This window comes from Rhinoderma darwinii, chromosome 9, assembly GCF_050947455.1.
Source record: "Rhinoderma darwinii isolate aRhiDar2 chromosome 9, aRhiDar2.hap1, whole genome shotgun sequence".
NCBI lineage: Eukaryota > Metazoa > Chordata > Amphibia > Anura > Rhinodermatidae > Rhinoderma > Rhinoderma darwinii.
This window is the reverse complement of record NC_134695.1, coordinates 79,628,558-79,648,396: the sequence shown is the minus strand read 5'-3', so window position 1 is coordinate 79,648,396 and position 19,839 is coordinate 79,628,558. Positions and strand designations below refer to the sequence as shown.

General features: G+C 48.7%; 2 protein-coding genes across 2 annotated transcripts; one reads left to right on the top strand and one right to left on the bottom strand.

Annotated features, from left to right (window-relative positions):
- The first annotated feature begins 467 nt into the window (after positions 1-467).
- LOC142660465 (mixed lineage kinase domain-like protein) lies at positions 468-11,164 on the top strand. Its single transcript, XM_075837083.1, has 11 exons — positions 468-518; positions 3,267-3,720; positions 4,354-4,434; positions 6,232-6,394; positions 6,943-7,040; positions 7,403-7,538; positions 7,912-7,996; positions 9,282-9,430; positions 10,394-10,443; positions 10,559-10,684; positions 10,966-11,164. The coding sequence occupies exons 2-11, from the start codon at positions 3,270-3,272 to the stop codon at positions 11,010-11,012; spliced, it is 1,386 nt and encodes a 461-aa protein (XP_075693198.1). The 5' UTR covers positions 468-518; positions 3,267-3,269; the 3' UTR covers positions 11,013-11,164.
- Positions 11,045-17,923, bottom strand: LOC142660217 (uncharacterized). The gene is made up of 3 exons (XM_075836799.1): positions 17,723-17,923; positions 16,434-16,985; positions 11,045-11,100 (listed from the first exon to the last, which is right to left on the bottom strand). The coding sequence occupies exons 1-3, from the start codon at positions 17,856-17,858 to the stop codon at positions 11,045-11,047; spliced, it is 744 nt and encodes a 247-aa protein (XP_075692914.1). The 5' UTR covers positions 17,859-17,923.
- Positions 17,924-19,839: the final 1,916 nt, after the last annotated feature.

The following is a 19,839-nucleotide window of genomic DNA, read 5'->3' as shown; positions in this document are numbered from 1 at the left end:
AAATCCACAGTGTGAATAGAGCCTAATAAGTTCAGCAAATAAACAGAAATTGTGTATCCTTCAGGGTAGGTGCGCGTGCTGCGGAGATGAACCATCTCATCGAAAGGCTTTGTTCACACAGTGCAAAATTGTTGAATATATTAGAGACATAAATTGACACGCTGCGGATTTTAAAACTTGTGCGGAAAGATTCTGTAGCCTGTAGAGGAGCGCTGTTCATATCTCATCTACGTGACTCGTATTCTGCTGCGGACTTTCCAAATCCAGACGGAAAATCCACAGCATTTCCGCTATGCGGGCACTTTCTTTTTGCAGTAAGTTTGCATCATCTCCGCTTATGTCTCCCAGCCACGGGGCAGATCCTAACACTACAAATACCCTAGATCCTGTTTACATTGGTGAAAATGAAACTGAGTGCCGGAAGATGGGAGGATGTGGGGGGAGGGCGCTGGATATAATACACTGGGGAGAAGTGAGATACAGGACAGACTGAGGGACGCTGGAGCCTCGCACAACCAGTAAGTATATAGTTCAGTGTGTGACAAGAGTGCAGATTTCTATGCAGCTTGTGGAGTGACTTGTGCGGCTGAGAAGCCTCCTGTAGTCGCGTGCTCACAGATCAGTCATATAAACCCATTACAACCAGGCACAGAACAATGTTCATTAATGGTCATAACGTCCGTGAGATCGTCTTTCTGTCTATGACGGCGTATAGGAGGCGCTACTGTTCTCAGAATCACTGCTATAAATCGGGTTACAGGCTGCTATAAATTGGGTTACAGGCTGCTATATATTGGGTTACAGGCTGCTATAAATCGGGTTACAGGCTGCTATAAATCGGGTTACAGGCTGCTATAAATCGGGTTACAGGCTGCTATATATCGGGTTACAGGCTGCTATAAATCGGGTTACAGGCTGCTATAAATCGGGTTACAGGCTGCTATAAATCGGGTTACAGGCTGCTATAAATCGGGTTACAGGCTGCTATAAATCGGGTTACTTACAGGCTGCTATAAATCGGGTTACAGGCTGCTATATATCGGGTTGCAGGCTGCTATATATCGGGTTACAGGCTGCTATAAATCGGGTTACAGGCTGCTATAAATCGGGTTACAGGCTGCTATATATCGGGTTACAGGCTGCTATAAATCGGGTTACAGGCTGCTATATATCGGGTTACAGGCTGCTATAAATCGGGTTACAGGCTGCTATAAATCGGGTTACAGGCTGCTATATATCGGGTTACAGGCTGCTATATATCGGGTTACAGGCTGCTATAAATCGGGTTACAGGCTGCTATAAATCGGGTTACAGGCTGCTATATATCGGGTTACAGGCTGCTATATATCGGGTTGCAGGCTGCTATATATCGGGTTACAGGCTGCTATATATCGGGTTACAGGCTGCTATATATCGGGTTACAGGCTGCTATAAATCGGGTTACAGGCTGCTATATATCGGGTTACAGGCTGCTATATATCGGGTTGCAGGCTGCTATATATCGGGTTACAGGCTGTTATAAATCGGGTTACAGGCTGCTATATATCGGGTTACAGGCTGCTATATATCGGGTTGCAGGCTGCTATATATCGGGTTACAGGCTGCTATATATCGGGTTACAGGCTGCTATATATCGGGTTACAGGCTGCTATAAATCGGGTTACAGGCTGCTATATATCGGGTTACAGGCTGCTATATATCGGGTTGCAGGCTGCTATATATCGGGTTACAGGCTGTTATAAATCGGGTTACAGGCTGCTATATATCGGGTTACAGGCTGCTATATATCGGGTTGCAGGCTGCTATATATCGGGTTACAGGCTGCTATATATCGGGTTACAGGCTGCTATATATCGGGTTACAGGCTGCTATAAATCGGGTTACAGGCTGCTATATATCGGGTTACAGGCTGCTATATATCGGGTTGCAGGCTGCTATATATCGGGTTACAGGCTGCTATATATCGGGTTACAGGCTGCTATAAATCGGGTTACAGGCTGCTATATATCGGGTTACAGGCTGCTATATCCAGTTATTATTTTCCTTCTTTTCTTGTTTTTTATGCTTACATATTATTTCAGCGCTCTGTTCACATCTGCGTTCGGGTTTTCCATTGTTCTGCTCCATCACAGGAGCAGAACCAACGAAAAACCAGAGCCGACGGAGAACAATGGTATCCTACAGAGCCCAATGACTTCCATTGGTTCCGTCATGGTGTCCGGCAAAAACCACAGAATCTGAGACGGAGGCCCCTAACAGATCCTCCAACTCATGTGAACAGCGCCTGAAAAGCAAAGTGAGAATCTGTAAAATCCTGAAAATCGATCACAGAACATACCGATCAATTTTTTTGCAATTTGTTCCAATTTTGTTTCCGTATTTTACGAGTTGTGCGTTTTGATTTGTATTTGTTCCATTTTTTGTTAAAGGATTTATCTATTTTTATGCTGCTATTGACATTTTCCTGAAATACGGATGTATAAAAACGAATCAAATACACGCATGTGAAATATGCAAAACTGGAACATGCGATTTTAAACTCAACCCATTGATGTCTATGGGCTACAAACAGTGGCAATACGGATCGTAAATGTATACGGATCTGATATCTGGAAGTGTGAATGAGCCCCGAGGCTGAAATACCCGTCCTCACCGAATACTTCTCACAGTTGAGGGTTTGTTACAATGTATTAGTGTGGACAATTCTCAGTAAACAAAGCACAGCAGCAGCAGAAATCTGTCTTCAGTCCCGATAGTTTGTAACAATGTATCAGCGCAGGTAAAGTCTAGAGTTAAGATTGAATATCTCATAGAGGATTTTCTAGACTGGATACAACTTCATCACGGGTCAGGATGTTTTTAAGGAATTACAGGAATTAAAGGGGTTTTCCAGTCCCCAACCTTCGAAACTGGAAATTCTGGCGAGCAATGTTGTGACACGGGATGTATCATGGCCGTGATGTGACTGAGTATGACTGAGTAGCATTACAAAGACCTAACAGAAGAGGACGCCTCAGGGTGTGTTGGCTTTTTGGGGGAGACGCTTTGTATTATACATAGGACTGTCACATCAGGAGTCAGTGGTCTGGACAAGTATAGAAGCTGCGGTGTCACATCCGATACCAGCCGCCATCTTTTCCCTTCAATTTCCAATGTGATGCCACGAGATAACTGGGTAGGAAGTGCTGAGGCGTCCACATGCCAGGACTGGCGCCGAGCAGCAGCAGATAAGCCTGAGTGTTCTCTCACTGGTGATGTGTTTGCAGGTGATGGACGTGTTGAGCCAGGTCGTGGAAGTTGCCCAAACCATCTACGGACTGTGTGACCAGGCCAGCTCCAATAAGCAGCAATGTCGTCGCCTGAGGAAGCGGATAGAAATTCTGCTGGCGGCCTCGGCAGCCCTTCAGAAGCAAAAGGATAAGTCTAAACCGCTTGAGGTGGTGATGAAGGAGCTGCGGGTGACCCTGGACAACGCCAAGTGCTGGGTCATTAAGTATTCACACCGGGCGTGGTGGAGACAGATCCTTCAGGCCAACAGCATCAAGGAAGAGTTTGAGCTGATCACTGACCGGCTCGGGGACGCCGCCGGACAGGTCTCTCTGCTGCTCGCAGTCGAACACAGAGAAAGGTTTTTCCATTTTTTCACAGAGAATACGAGGAAACACCAGAACCAGAAGGACATAGACGAAGATCTGAGGGAGCTGAAGAATTACCTCACCGGTGAGTTTACTGGCGACCATTACGATGTGGGGGCGCACTATCCCCCCCCGGACTGCTAGAGGCCATGCAATAAAAACAATCAAGTTCTTTCCTAATTTGGAATTCCTTCGGGGTATATGCTATTTTTTATTTTAAAAAAACCTTTTAAAATCATGTTGTTTTTATGCTCCAAAAATCTGTGCTTGTTTTTTTTAATCCAATAGATCTTTATAGCAGTCTGAGCTTTATTTTTTTCCAAATCCCCTACAATGCAATACAGTCAAATGGTAAGATGCAGGCTGCAAGCAGTCACCACTAGGGGGAGCTCACAGCACACTATTTATATATTGAGCTCAATCACTCCTGAGCACCCTCTAGTGGTGGCTGCAGATAGCATTTTATCATGTACCTCTATGTCTATACGGAGGATTTCTGTATCAGAAAAAAGGACCCAACTGCTATAAAAATATAGTAAGAAATAACACAGAATTTTGAAGCTGAGCTTTCTGCATGTCTACGGCCTTGGCAGCCGCCCCATTCACCAGCAGTCATTGAAGGAAGTAGTGTCTGTGTTTATGATCATCTTTAGTCTGGGGTGATGGGATGATTTGGGGTGCAATTCTTTCTAATGTCATTATTATTGGTCTGATGCAGATAACATCACGAACAAGGTGGAGAATATGGAGGACGGAATTAATAAAATCCTCAGTGAAATGGCTGCAATACAAGTAGTGTGTAAGTACTGAAACCTGCGCACTACTGAAGGGACTCACGTAACCAGTACGGGCACCGATGCACAGTAACGATAGCTGCAGCTGCTGCCAGTGATGTACGGGCTCATACACTTTCTATTGAGGCCGTACAAAACTCGCTCGGCTTTCTGAGGAAAACTGATCAGAGACGTAGCGGCGCAGCGTTCACCCGATCCCTTCTACCACCGATCGGTGGGGGTCTCAGTGCTCGGACCCCCATTAAGAGACATTAGATAATAAGTGTTGTCTGTGTGTTTTATATTGGTAGGATTATGGCGACCTCAACCTGAATGTTAATGAGATGAAATTGCAGTATTTGCATTATTTGGGGATTACAATGGCGCAGTTTCCCATTTTCGGACCTTCAGGCGCCACTATTGATTGAGTTGTCCTCTACTCTGCATAATATTGGGGGCAGGAAAGAGTTTCTGGGTTGGGGAGATTTATGAGATGTCATGTCCGTAACTTGATCCAGTTCTATCCCCGTACAATCCACCACGGTGGCAGGGGCTTCTATACAGATCCATCATGATTAGGGACTGTCCCTACGTCTACAGGCAATACGGAGAGTTTCCGACAGTTGTATCTAGTCTAGAGAATCCTCTGTGAGCTAAACACATCACAAGTCTCAACCCTGCCCTGATAGTTTGCTGCAATGTATCAGTGTAGGTAAAATGTATCAGTCTGGAGTCCAGGCTGTTGAGCTGCCAGTCACTGACAACAAACTGTGATCTTGCAAATGGTGGGAAATGAAATTGCAGAGGGACAAATTTATAAACCTTTCTACATAATTTTTCTGGCGGAGAAAAGAGGCAAAAAGTCCCCACCACTTTTAGAAAAAAGGAACGCTGCTTAACAATAGGAGCGGGGCCACTGCAACAATATGAAGGAAGCTTCGAAGGCGTAAACCATAATCAAGTGCACAGGTAAGAAGACATCGCAGAATGAAGAAATGTGTGTAGTTAATCCGAAATAGGAAGTACATACATGGTAGACGAAGAGAATGCCAACGCCAAAGAAAAGAACCGGAGCCAAATACACCGCCGCGCACCCCATCCGTGAGGCCTCACCTTCATGTGATTACATATCCGGTTCCTGTAAACTTTTTCAACCAGGTGTTTGGAGTATAGTGGGAGGTCGGTGGGGTATTGAGGGGGTTTACTTTTGCTATGACGTCATTCCCTGATGAAGCTTCGGCGAAACGCGCGTCAGGTGCGCGGCGGTGTATTTGGCTCCGGTTCTTTTCTTTGGCGTTGGCATTCTTTTCGTGTACCATGTATGTACTTCCTATTTCGGATTAACTACACACATTTCTTCATTCTGCGATGTCTTCTTACCTGTGCACTTGATTATGGTTTTTGGCTACGAAGATTCCTTCATATTGTTATGTCCCGACAATCGATATCATTCATCGCCCGTCATGAAAGACCTGGACGCAGTCCGCACATCCATATCATCTACCGCGCTTTTTCTGACGGCTGTTTGCTCGATTTTACATTTATTTTTGTATTTTTTTACTATGTTTAACAATAAAGTTCATATTTGAGTTTTACGTAAGAAGATCGTGTTGGTTCTCATTCAGTTATTTCGGTTTTTCGTTTCACGCGAACCATTGATCTATATGGGTTGTTTAGGACATAATGATTAAACTTTATTTACATAAAGCCAGAAAAGTCCTGTAATACAATCACCGCGGTGCCTCAGCCTCATGGAAGCCGCGTGGCCCCTGGCGTTTAACATGCCCCCTGACAGGAGACGACTTCCCTCCTTGTGTCTACAGGTAAACGCTCATCCTGGCACATCACGGAGATACGAGCCACAGATCTAAAGCGTGGACCATTACTACTGGAGAAACCCAGCCATGACTTGTTCCTCGGCGAATACCACAAGAGTCCAGTGGCCATTAAAGTGTTCAAGGGTGAACAGATCAAAAACAAAAAAGAGTGAGTAAAAAGACAAAAAAAATTGATTAAGACGATTATGTTTCCATACATACAGAATAGAGATATGATGCTGAATGATTGGTGCCTGAATAGTCAGATCCAGCTGTATTACTTTTCCTAATACAGTCCTATTGTCCGTATGAGACGGCTGCCTATCTAGGTTCCAGCAGGACAGCAGACTTGTCATTCCGTCATTAAAGAGGTTCTCTGCCTTGGACAATCCCTATTTGTTAGAAATGTCCATTGAAAATAAGCTGATCTCATGGTCTCCTCCTGCTGAACCCACAGCAATCGGCTGTGATCTGTAGGGAACCTGGCAGTAAGTGTTACATTTCCCTGCAGCGCCACCACAGGGGAAATGAAGCATTACACAGTGTCCATTCATATCAATGTACGCTCTATGTAACCGCTCTCCACTCTGACCAAAAAATGGGGATCAAATTAATAAAAAAAGATTCTTACAAAATAATACTTGTACATTTGCCTGTTTCTGATGATTGTGTCCACCACCCTGTTCTCCAAACTGAAGCACGACTTTGCTTTTCCAGTCTTATAATAAAAACTTTCCGGTCTGAGAGCGAAACCATGAAGAAATTTGAGTGTCTCAATATTTTACGGCTTTATGGAATTTGTGTTGACAATTCAGGTAAGACCCAGGAGATTCTGCGCTGATGTCTCCCTGAACTCTTCCCCTCTTATTTCTTTTCTATTTAGAAGCTCCCGTTTATCTCCTGCTCCCAGCACTAAAGCACCCATGTCCCGCTGCACATAATGACATCACAGTGTATAGGATCCATACATATAAACAATATGTGATGACATCACTGAGCCTATAGCCGGATATCTCATGCGCTCCATCCTCTTCTAGCCCCGCACTTTCCCTACACAGCAGCCTGCGGGCCCCCAGGCCCATGGTTGTCACATCTGCACCCAGTATCACTACACTACTGGTTCCAGTGTCATTTCTCATTCCTGAGCTCAATGTGTCTTCTCTGTCTTCTGATTCAGACACAGACCCCTGCTACTCTCTTGTCATGGAATACTGTGAGAAAGGGACCTTGCGACAGCTGCTGGAGAGAGAGCCAGGCCTGTCATGGGGGCGTCGTATCCAAATGGCTCTAGATGTGGCCCGAGCCGTCTACAGGTGATGTCTTTTGCTTCCTTCTCTTTGAATTACGTGATCTGGGGCTCTGGGCTGGAGATAATCTGCACATCTGCAGAACGTTACTTTTGGGGCTTATTCAGATGGTCAGACATTTTTTTTAACTGCTGTCACACGGCTGCATGTATTTCTATGAGTCTGTTCACACGGCCGTTGTTTTAACGAACGGTGTGAACGGACTGTGAAAAAAATAGGACATATCCTATTTTTGTCCTTTTTTACGGATCCCCCAATAGACTCAAGTCTATGAGAAAGTCGTGAAAACGGGACCCGCACAAGTGCAAATTGGTTGTGAAAACGATCTGACACATGTTCATCTGAATAAAGGCTTAGTGTGAATTCTCTTTTGTCGCAGGCTACATCAGACGGAGATGAAGGCCATCCTGCATGGGAGTCTGAGCAGCGCCAAATTCCTGGTGGACGGAACGTACTGTGCAAAGGTAACAAACTCCACGTGGATAAATATACAAACTATTGACATGTGCCATGTGAGGTTATCAGGGAAGCCCCCGTTACTATTATTTTGTTGCAAAAACCTGTAGTATAATGAATCTTGCCCCATCTGAGTCGTGCCGCTTTCTGCAGAGCATTTTGCTGCGTTTCCCGAGCACCGCCAAATCGCCCAAATGTCGCGTTTTCTGTAGGATTATCCTGTGACTCGGACCTCAAAGGAAACAAAACGTATGCAAATATTTCCAAAAGCCGGCGTTTCCAGGAAGTTTTGTGGGCAGATAGGGGTGCGGGTTGGTATGTCCCACGAATAATTGTTGGGAGGTAAGCGCCGCTATCATACACAAGAGCAACAAGCATGCCCCATCTAGTGACTGCAGCCGGGTGACGTCGCTCTTCAGCATGCCCCATCTAGTGACTGCAGCCGGTGACGTCGCTCTTCAGCATGCCCCATCTAGTGACTGCAGCCGGTGACGTCGCTCTTCAGCATGCCCCATCTAGTGACTGCAGCCGGTGACGTCGCTCTTCAGCATGCCTCATCTAGTCACTGCAGCCGGGTGACGTCGCTCTTCAGCATGCCCCATCTAGTGACTGCAGCCGGGTGACGTCGCTCTTCAGCATGCCCCATCTAGTGACTGCAGTCAGTGACGTTGCTCTTCAGCATGCCCCATCTAGTGACTGCAGTCAGTGACGTTGCTCTTCAGCATGCCCCATCTAGTGACTGCAGTCGGTGACGTCGCTCTTCAGCATGCCCCATCTAGTGACTGCAGCCGGGTGACGTCGCTCTTCAGCATGCCCCATCTAGTGACTGCAGCCGGGTGACGTCGCTCTTCAGCATGCCCCATCTAGTGACTGCAGCCGGGTGACGTCGCTCTTCAGCATGCCCATCTAGTGACTGCAGCCGGGTGACGTCGCTCTTCAGCATGCCCCATCTAGTGACTGCAGCCGGGTGACGTCGCTCTTCAGCATGCCCCATCTAGAGACTGCAGCCGGGTGACGTTGCTCTTCAGCATGCCCCATCTAGTGACTGCAGCCGGTGACGTTGCTCTTCAGCATGCCCCATCTAGTGACTGCAGCCGGTGACGTCGCTCTTCAGCATGCCCCATCTAGTGACTGCAGCCGGGTGACGTCGCTCTTCAGCATGCCCCATCTAGTGACTGCAGCCAGTGACGTCGCTCTTCGGGGGACAGTTTGCGCTTCTCCTCGCTGAATATACTGTATATTTAGGGCAGTCGTATATTCATATCTTACCCTGTTTCTTAATCACGTCTGCAGCTTTCTGGATTTGAGCTCTCAAAGACTGAATCATCTCTTAGGCGACCATTTAATGCAGAGAGGAGGAGAAGCGGCAATGAGCTGGTGTATATCGCTCCCGAGACCTTGAAGGACATCAATTCTTATGGCAAATTGAGTGAGATATACAGGTCAGTCGCTGCTGCTGCCAAAATATATCAGAGGTCATGGATCTGACCTCTAGGGATCAACGCTGAAACATAAGGGAGAGGACACATGGCAGATTCCATCAAACCAGGACAAAAGAGGAGATTAAAAAATGACATCACCCACAGTCCCATTTAGATAACGGGCCAAAAGAGATGGTCCTCCACCTGCGGGTGTTGTGCTGGTGGGTTACTTCTTGTTCTGCTGACAGTCGGTCCAGTGGTTGAGTAATAACATCTATTCCCACAGGAGATGTCAGCTCACCCGGCGTCGGCTCACCCGGCGTCGGCTCACCCGGCGTCGGCTCACCCGGCGTCGGCTCACCCGGCGTCGGCTCACCCGGCGTCGGCTCACTCGGCGTCGGCTCACCCGGCGTCAGCTCACTCAGCTGCTTCAGAACTTCCAATAGACTAATGGGGAGTCACTGGGTATATGTGGGAGCAGAGACTGCGGCGCCCTCCTCCTCAGGATTGATGGGGTCACAGTGGTCAGGCCCCGCTGATCGGACATTTATGGCCCCTCCACTTATTATGCTATAAATGGTTGACGTGGGTAATCCCCTCTAATACCCGGACTGCTCTATATCGCCCATGGAGTTGTAAAACACAAAGTGTATTTGTACAGACCTTTCTGGATGGTGAAATAAAGCTCTGATGTAATTACTTGGTCATTTTACACGGCAACCACTTCATGGAACGAAACTTCGCCTGGTTAAAAAAAACCACTTCTGCAATAACTTCCCTTAAAAGTCTCCTATAAAGATGTGAAATGTCAGATTGTGCAATCGCTGCAGTGGAAGGTCGGCTGCACTTTTCTATACTGTACGGTTACCTATATACACGGGTGCCATGTATTTCTGGAGGGGTTGATGTCAGAACATTGTATCACTAATAACCGGATATGTCGATGTCTTACATTATTATAAACCTTGTGCTTGTCTCTTCCAGTCTGGGGGTCGTGCTTTATGAGCTCGCAAGTGGAAAACTCCAATACCAGGGTAAGTCCTGACTGTTCTTCGCCTCCGAGCTATAGCACATCTGGGTTTATTACATGTGATTCTGCCGCTCAGCACCAGGCCTGGCACCATAAACCAACCTGCTTTGCTCTTGTAGACCCGCTATCCGCTGAGGAGAACCCAGCATTGAATGGAGAACATCTCAGATCCTGTCCTCCTGTGTTACATGATCTCATTACAAGCTGCCTTCAGGGGAATCCAAGTGATCGCCCGACGGCAGGAGGTAACCAGTGCCAGACCGCGCTCTGCCCAATACTACAATCTCCATGCCCAACCAGTGCTTGTCCCATTATATACCTCTCATTTATTATGTGACCGTCCATGAGATCAGCACACTCCTCTCCTGAAATACTCTGCACAACAAAACGATCTAATAATATGGTCATTAAACGCAATATAGATCTAAATGCTCAAATGTAACTCGATCGTAGTAATCCCAGCAATGCAATATTTAGAGAAGACGCGGCTGTCGCTAGTTCTGATCCTCTTTCTCTGTCTCTGAAGTTATTGTAGATCTACTCATTGCTCATCTGAATCAAAGTGAGTCCTGAATTCCTCTGCTCGACACCAGAAGGAGAAGCTTTCAATCCTCTGAGAAGTTAATTGAGCCGGAGACGATGGAGACTCCATCACAAGTGACTGTGCCGAGGAACAAACTCAAAAATTCAGCAGTGATCTTAATTTCATAAAACCCACAAAGGAACATCGTCTGATCTCATGAGCTAAAACCTCAAAGTTGTGTCAACCAGACGACACCTTCACCTCAGTCCAGGGCGGGGGTTACGATACACAGTTTTGTAATTTTCATGTTTTCCACTAGATGTCAGCACAACTAAGAAGCTCATAACTCCTCCAGCGACACCAGCGTGATTTACAGCATGCTGTGAAGATACAACCTCATTATTATTGTTATTTATTTTAAAGGGCCATTACCTTCCAGGGCGCTGAATATATAAAATACAGAAGGGTTTAATACATAACGAGACGATAAAACAACTAGTGGGATAAACACCTGCCTACTAAGTGACAGACTGGTACAGAAGGAGAAGTCCCTGCCCGCGAGGCTTACAATCTACTCATCAGCAGTGTCATCCCCGTATCAAGTAAAATAAGATTTTTTTTAAAAGAAACATAAAGATAAGGAAATCTGTAAGATATAAGGTCAGATCCGAGCACTTATCGCCTGCAGGTATTATAAAGCTCCATGTTTCTGCCCCTCTCATACCTGCACCCCGTCCTTCCCAACACACTCGGCGTCTATGAAGAAATCTTCATATATGGACTGCAAGGACCCATTATCCACTTTACCTGCCCAGGACCTTAACCATCCTTCTTTGAATTAACACACCAACACCTTCTTTATGCAAATGTGGAAGTGGCCACAGCTTTATTATTATTTACAACCATCGGCATGAAGACATATATATATTTATTTATTTCCTCTCCTCCTGAAATGCCGATGCTCCCTGTCTCCATCAGGCATGTAGGGTGCTACCTCCGTCTTCATCTGCCGTACTTTCCGCCAGCTGTGACATCTACGAAAAAACCAGAAAAACGCCAGAACAAGAATATAACCGTAGAAAATTTAAAAAAAAAAAAAAAAAACAAAACCAAAACCACCAGGGGAGGGAGGGCGGGTGTTTCTTCCACTGCAGCTTGAAGGTAAGAGGGCTTCCTGCTCCAAACCTCTGCCTTATATCTTCTTAACCACGCCCCTCTTACCCCTTGTTGACCAATCCTGATCCTGGGCATTATTTTAAACCGTTCCATCCTTTCTTAACCCCTTGCAGTCCCTGACACTCTCCCTAGGCGCTTCAGTGTCTACAAGACTGCAAGGACCCATTATCCACTTTACCTGCCCAGGACCTTAACCATCCTTCTTTGAATTAACACACCAACACCTTCTTTATGCAAATGTGGAAGTGGCCACAGCTTTATTATTATTTACAACCATCGGCATGAAGACATATATATATTTATTTATTTCCTCTCCTCCTGAAATGCCGATGCTCCCTGTCTCCATCAGGCATGTAGGGTGCTACCTCCGTCTTCATCTGCCGTACTTTCCGCCAAGAAGGGGGAACTGAGAAACCTACTCAGTCCCCCGACCACCCCCACCAAGCAACGCCAGCCCTCTCTCGGCACCATCCAAGAGATCCAATAAAAAGATATCGAGCCCGATATCATTCAGATGCACTCCATCCGGTGCCAGCAGATCTGCATTATCACCCTCCAGGGATTGGTGTCGCAACCCGATCCCCCCTATAGAGCGAATGAACCGCGACACCCACACATTAATTAACCTGCGCACTCTCTCCAAAGCTGCCATATTCCTCGCTCCTCGCCACACCGTGCGCGCCACTATTTCGGACCAAACTATCACGCAACGGGCGAACAGATCCCGAAAACGCGCCAAATCAGTTCGTATAATTGACAATAACTCAGCCATTTTCACTTGGCCGATATCATTTCCACCCGCATGGATGATTAGGACAACAGGTCCGTACGTGTGCCTTGTAACTGCCACTACTTCTGGCAGTAACTGCACCCACCGTAATCCCCGGACACCTCTCCAATGGACGTCGGCCTGTGCGAGGCCCAAATTCGGACCTAATGGCCTTCGACCCGCTCGAACCGCTGCCCAATGCACATACGAATGCCCCAAGATCCACACTTGGGGGCGCCGCAACCCTAACAAAGAAATTAAGCTACATTCCGGTCAAATGAAAATTACAGGCAGGGTTAACATAACACTCCATATAACAGGAAGGAAAAACAGGGGGGGGGGGAAGGGAGGGGGGGGAAGGGGAGGGGGCGACCTTTCTTATGAAAACTTCCAGCTTACACCATCTTTAAAACCAGATCAGGTCGCACATATGACTTATAGCTATTAGAGCGCCATCTACCCAGACTCATGATAGCCGCTGAATCCAAGCCCAAGGCATCCGCCTCAGTTGCCGCACCTATCCTAAATGAATGTGTACCAAACTCGCCCGGCGGCAAACCTAGATACTTCAAGCCGGCCTTAAAAATCGCCTCAAATTGAAAACGCGACATCGCGGATCCATCCTGATGGATCAAGAATTGCGTCCCGGGCACTCGGACCAACACGAATTCCTGGACCCATTTTACCGGGCAATACTGCCCCCCAATCGACAGCCAAGCCCCCTTTCCTACCACATCAGTCTTTGACCTCCGCACACAGACCCTGAGAGAATCTCCCAACGTTACTACATCCGATCCGAGAAGACCACCGCTCGCACTTACTCTGTGCGGAACCAGCTCACTAACCCGCAAAGCGGCAAAGAAAGCCAACGAAAACGCCGCGCCGAACAAGGACACTTCATATTCATCCCGACACACAAAACATAAAACGGCTAGCAGCCGACCCAAAAGTGAAAAAGATACTGGCCGCCTCGTGTCCCTTGAACACGCCTCTTTTTTCCACCCTTTTAAAGACTGCCGAACTACAAATTCTTTTGTAACATCTCTGCATCCCCACAATTTTAACATAAAGGCCACTCCTGCTAAAAACTTGCTCGCCGTGGCCGCACTACCCCCTTCCTGACGTATTTGTACCAAACTTGCTAACGTGACGTCCAGGTGACACCCCTCCTGTGATGGGAAGTCATTCCCCGCAATCTCCAACCACCGATCCCACGCTCTGCAATGACTCTTCCAAGTCGCCGGTACCACCGAACCCCTAAACAGTCTCATAAGTTGTCCTCGACCAGGGCCCATAAGTGAAGGGGGGGGGACACCCCTTCTGCCAAAGCTGCCGGGTGCAATTCCCGAAACCGGGACATCTGTGAACGAGACAAAGCATCAGCCATCACATTACTGACACCCGGAACATGTTTTGCACGAAACCACACATTCAAACGCAAACACTTCAAAACCAACCGTCTTAATAAAGCTAATACCGGCAACGAACTAGACGACAACCCGTTCACCGCATGCACCACCGCCATGTTGTCTGTCCAAAATACAATCCTCTTATTCACCATCACGCTACCCCATAACTCTATTGCAACTATAATAGGAAACAATTCCAATAGCGTTAAATTACGTAAGACTCCCAAATCACTCCAATGCAAGGGCCAAGGGGATCTACACCAACTTCGGCCCAAAATTGCTCCAAAACCATCACTTCCGGCTGCATCCGTAAATAATTCCAAATCTACATTAGACAACTCAGCGTCCTGACACACCGACCTCCCGTTAAACGAACTCAAAAAAGAATGCCAGACAAACAAATCCTTCCTCATACAAGAGGTTACCCGGATAAAATGATTTGGCTTCGAGATACCTCTAGTGGCTAAAGACAAACGCCTAGAAAAAACACGACCCATTGGAATTATACGACAAGCAAACACCAGCAATCCCATTAACGACTGTAACTGTTTTAACGTCACTTTTTTCGACCCCATGACCTGGTCAACCTGCGTCACTAGCCTTGCCAATTTATCATCTGGCAACCGAAAAATCATCCGCTCGCTATCTATTTCGATACCCAAAAATGACAAAACCGTTACAGGACCTTCCGTCTTATCCTCGGAAATAGGTACCCCGAAACGCGACATCACCTGTCGAAACACTCTCAGCAACGTGCTGCACAACCCAGAGCCCCCCGGGCCCACAAAAAGAAAATCATCCAGATAATGAATGACCGAGTCACAACCAGACTCCAAACGAACTACCCACTCTAAAAATGACGCAAACATCTCAAAGTAACTGCATGATATTGAACAACCCATAGGAAGGCACATATCCACGTAAAACCCTTTGTCTAAACAACAACCCAGCAGGTGAAAACACTCCGGATGAACCGGCAGCAAACGAAAGGCCGCTTCAATATCAGATTTGGCTAACAACGCCCCTTGTCCAGCCGCCTGTACCAACCTTACTGCAACATCAAAAGACGTATACGAAACCGCCGCCTCCACCCTAGAAATACCGTCATTAACAGAACCACCGCGAGGAAAAGAAAGGTGATGAATCAGCCTAAACTTTCCTCGTTCCTTCTTTGGAACTAAACCAAGGGGGGAAACTCGCAGATTCGTATACGGCGGCTCGCTGAATGGACCTGCCATTCTTCCTAATTCCACTTCTTTTGCTAATTTTAGCCGCGCAATGCCCACATTCTCATTGATCGACTTCAAATTGTCAGCCAATGACAATGTCGCAGAATATTCAAAAGGAATCTCAAAACCAAACGAAAACCCGTTAGTGAGCACCTCTGCTTCCCGCCTCCTGTGGTACCGCTCTAACCATGGGCCCATCTCGAGCACGTTCACCGGCGTTCTCCGCTGCGCCGGAAGGAGGTGCCTTGACCGGCTGCTTACCTCTCCGGAAACACCGGAGCGCCGAATGAGCGCCCCCACAGATGGAGCATTCATGTCGAAATTTGCACGTGGCAAAGAAACGACAGTGGCCCTCATTGTAGAGCCAACAGGCACCTGTGGGCCTAGCGGCCGCAACTCCAGGGGCGGGGCCCGGTGCTGCGGCCGCACTGGGAAAGGGGCGTTGTTGCCTACTCCCTTGCGCTAAAATAAGCTGCAACCACACGTCCGTTGCCTTCGTCGCCCAACTAATATCAGGCGACAAAGCCAAACGTCGCCGAAATTCTTCATCATATCGCCACCAGGCCGCACCACCGTGCAGCCTGTGGGCGCTGAAAATTGTGTCAAAATAGACAAACAACTCGGCCCCTTTCCCAGGATAGCGTTGGCAAATAACATGAGCCAGTGTAGCGTAACACTGTACCCAGTTGCCAAATGTTTTCGCTACTTTTGCTTTCCTATCCGAACCTCTCTCAAAGCCCCGCTCCTTGTCGACAGTCACCTGCTCCACCGAGACCAAGGACCAAATATCCACAAATTCATTCCTCCAAATCTTGTCCTTGACCTCAGCTGACAAATGAGTCCCGAGAGGAGCGACTCCACAAAACAATGAATCTCTAAACGTCAAACTAGCTAAAGCATTCTCTTTCTCAGACGGGGGCATAGCTCCCTCTGGTGGCACAGAGGGACACGACGTTCCCTCATTCACTTTCAACCCAGCCACCACGGCTTTTAAAACAGAAATCAAATCCGCACCCGCTGCATTAGGTTTATTAAGCCATGCGTCACCGCAGGCCGACTCACCGCTCCCAGAGGTCCCACCGACTCCAGAGGGTCCTTCAGCCACTTGCCGCGGCACTGGAACCACGGCCTGCGCCTCCTCCACCGGCCCGGCGGGAGGTACAACCTGGGACAGCTGCTCCTGATCCACCGACAAGCGCTGCACCTCCCGGCGTCGACTGCGTCTCTGCGGCCGTGAGGATCTCCTCGACGACCTCCTCCATGATCCGGATGATGCGGACGTCGTCGCAGACGAGGAGGAGAAACCATCGCTGGAAGACGAGGAATACCGTCGACCACGCCTCTTCCCGTCACCTGACCTGCGACGTCCATGATGGCCGTGCCGGCGATGTCCACCAGCCCGGCGTTTCCTCCCTCGCCTGGAACGCTCCCTTCTTGGACCTGCAGGAGAGAAAGATGACAAGGCAGGAGAAGGGCAAATAGCATCCAAAACACCCTCACTCCTATCTTTCCTAGCACACTCCCCCCCTGCCCCTGATCCGTGCTGACAGGGGCCCGGGGGGACCGGGGTGGAGAAGCGACAGGCACCGCAGAAGCCCCCGCCCCCTGGCTGGGCTGCTTGCTCACCGTCCGCCTCCCCGCACCCGCCGCCATCTTCTTTTTTCGTGCGCCGCCATCTTGTGTCCTGGCTGCACTGCGCCTGCCAGGACGTCCCGCCCCTGTTCCCCCCGCCGCCAATTCTGGCTGCGTAGAGAACAGCACGGGGAAAGATGGCGCCGACCCCGGCTGCACACAGGCCCCAGAAGCAAGTCCCAGCTCCTGTGAACATGCCGCATGGTAAGCGACCATGTCGGACCAGTCGCCTGAGTCCGCCATATTCACCCCACTGTCACGATAGTCGGCCGCTGCCTCCGCGCCCGCATCAGCAGCTCGAGGCGGGTTGTACCGTGCCCGTGCCGGTTTAACAGCCGCCCTCTTACCGCCATGGGGAAGGACGCCAGCGCGACGAGTGGACGGGGGGGAGGGGGGCACTATGTCGACCGACGAAGCACCCGTCGACATAGGCCTAGGGGACCTGCTGGGACCACCGCATGACTGTGCAGCAGTCACAGCACCCCTCATAGCAACAGGGCTAGGGCTTAGTCTAACCGGAGGGCGTGTAACGCGCTGCGGCCTACCTCGGGTAGCCGCTCCCGACTGTTCCATGCCCCGCTCAGCTCCTCGCCTCTCTCCTTCCTCCAACAGGGATTCCAGCCAGGCAGGCCCCTCTGCCGCTACCCGCTGTGCCACCTTCCGCAACAGTTCTTCTGCCATCTTCTTAACGACCACGCTCTGAATCTCCACAGCAGCAGCAAAGGTGTTTCTTCCACTGCAGCTTGAAGGTAAGAGGGCTTCCTGCTCCAAACCTCTGCCTTATATCTTCTTAACCACGCCCCTCTTACCCCTTGTTGACCAATCCTGATCCTGGGCATTATTTTAAACCGTTCCATCCTTTCTTAACCCCTTGCAGTCCCTGACACTCTCCCTAGGCGCTTCAGTGTCTACAAAGAAATGGTGGATTTCCTGTCCAGCTGGATCCTGATTAGAACCAATGGGAATTTAATTTTCACATATGAGCAGACGGATGTGTCGGAGGGATATAAAGGGAATATATTCCCCATGTGATTATGTCATTCCTTTAGAGAAATAAAATACTTGTAAGTTTCCTTTTCCATCATTATTCCGTGCATTTGTTTACATCTGTACGGACGCCGCTGTGTCCCAGCTATAGAGTCCTGTCCTGATGTAGCTCCTGGTTCTCCTGTACGGCAGAGCCTTGGCGGGGAGCACACAAGCCGAGACAATGTCCATGAAGGGGATTAAGGCCTCATGCACACGACCGTAAAAAAAACTCCGTAATTGTGCACCGCAATACGGTCCGCAATTACGGACCCGTCCGGATCTATTGTCCACGGACACCTTTCCATATAGCTACGGAAGGGTGTCCGTGCCACAGAACCGTGCTGGGAAATATGGAGCATGTCCTACTTTTCGTTTTTTGTGGGCCGTGCTCCCATACTTTGTGCGAGAGCACGGCACGAAAATGCGGCCCGCGGGTGTCGGCGGCCGGCCATGCCTGCAATCGCGTGTGCATGAGTCCTTGCAGTGGGACTCCTGGGTCAGAGGGAACCCCGCTGGATTGAACAGATAATCTTCTACTCAGGGATTCCCTCTGATATACACATTTGACTTACATGTGTAGCCGGCGAGATATTACAGCGGCACTGAGCGATGACACTGAGCGATGGCACTGAGCGATGACACTGAGCGATGACACTGAGCGATGACACTGAGCGATGGCACTGAGCGATGACACTGAGCGATGGCACTGAGCGATGACACTGAGCGATGGCACTGAGCGATGACACTGAGCGATGGCACTGAGCGATGACACTGAGCGATGACACTTTATTACAGGAACTTGTTTTTCTAACTCCATTTTTTAGGGTTCATTTAATCACTGCAGGAATTAAATGTCTCAATATGTGATCAGGGCAATTATAAAATGGACGATCACACACGGACACCGCCCTCTTGCCACCGGGGTACTTAGGATTTCATGACCAGATTCTGATTAGTATATTTGTGATAGGAGTTCATTTACCAACTAGATCCAGGGGATTACTGACCATTAGAACCGTGCCCATTGGTCCCTGGCCCGCTAGTCCACAGGGCCTGTTAAAAAAAAAAAAAAATAATAATAATAATAATACAAGTGATAACATAAGAGCTCCTCAAATGCATTTTATGAATCCTAACCTAGAGGAGGGTGAGGCAATCAGGTAAGCTGAAGTGAACTGGGGTAGCTTGCCTGACCAGGGCCCCGAATACCAGAAGACAAGAAAGGAGAGTCCTGGGGCATTTACCAGGGGGCGATCAGCGTCCCGCCGGGGCCCCTAAGGGATACGCAGAAGGTGGATAAAGTGCAGAAGCTGCAGAAGAGGCTGGATGCAGCCTGCAGGGCTTAAGGGGAAGCCTCCATGACCTCACTGGTAGGGAAAGGGTTAATAGGTAAGGGAGAGTTGGAGGGAGAGTTAGGAGGAGGTGGAGGAGGGACAAGGAGGAGTCAGGGGGCCGTTGCTGAGCTTCCCGCTGTTTGCGGCATTGAGCCGGAAGCAGCGGGAGGAGTAACACAGGGAGAGACAAGCTCCCCGTTGCCCGCGCTTATAACAATGTCGGAGGCCGTATTATTAGAGCGGCTGCGTGCCGCTGATGTGCACCACGGTCCCGGATGGCTTGAGGAGACCGTGGCTGC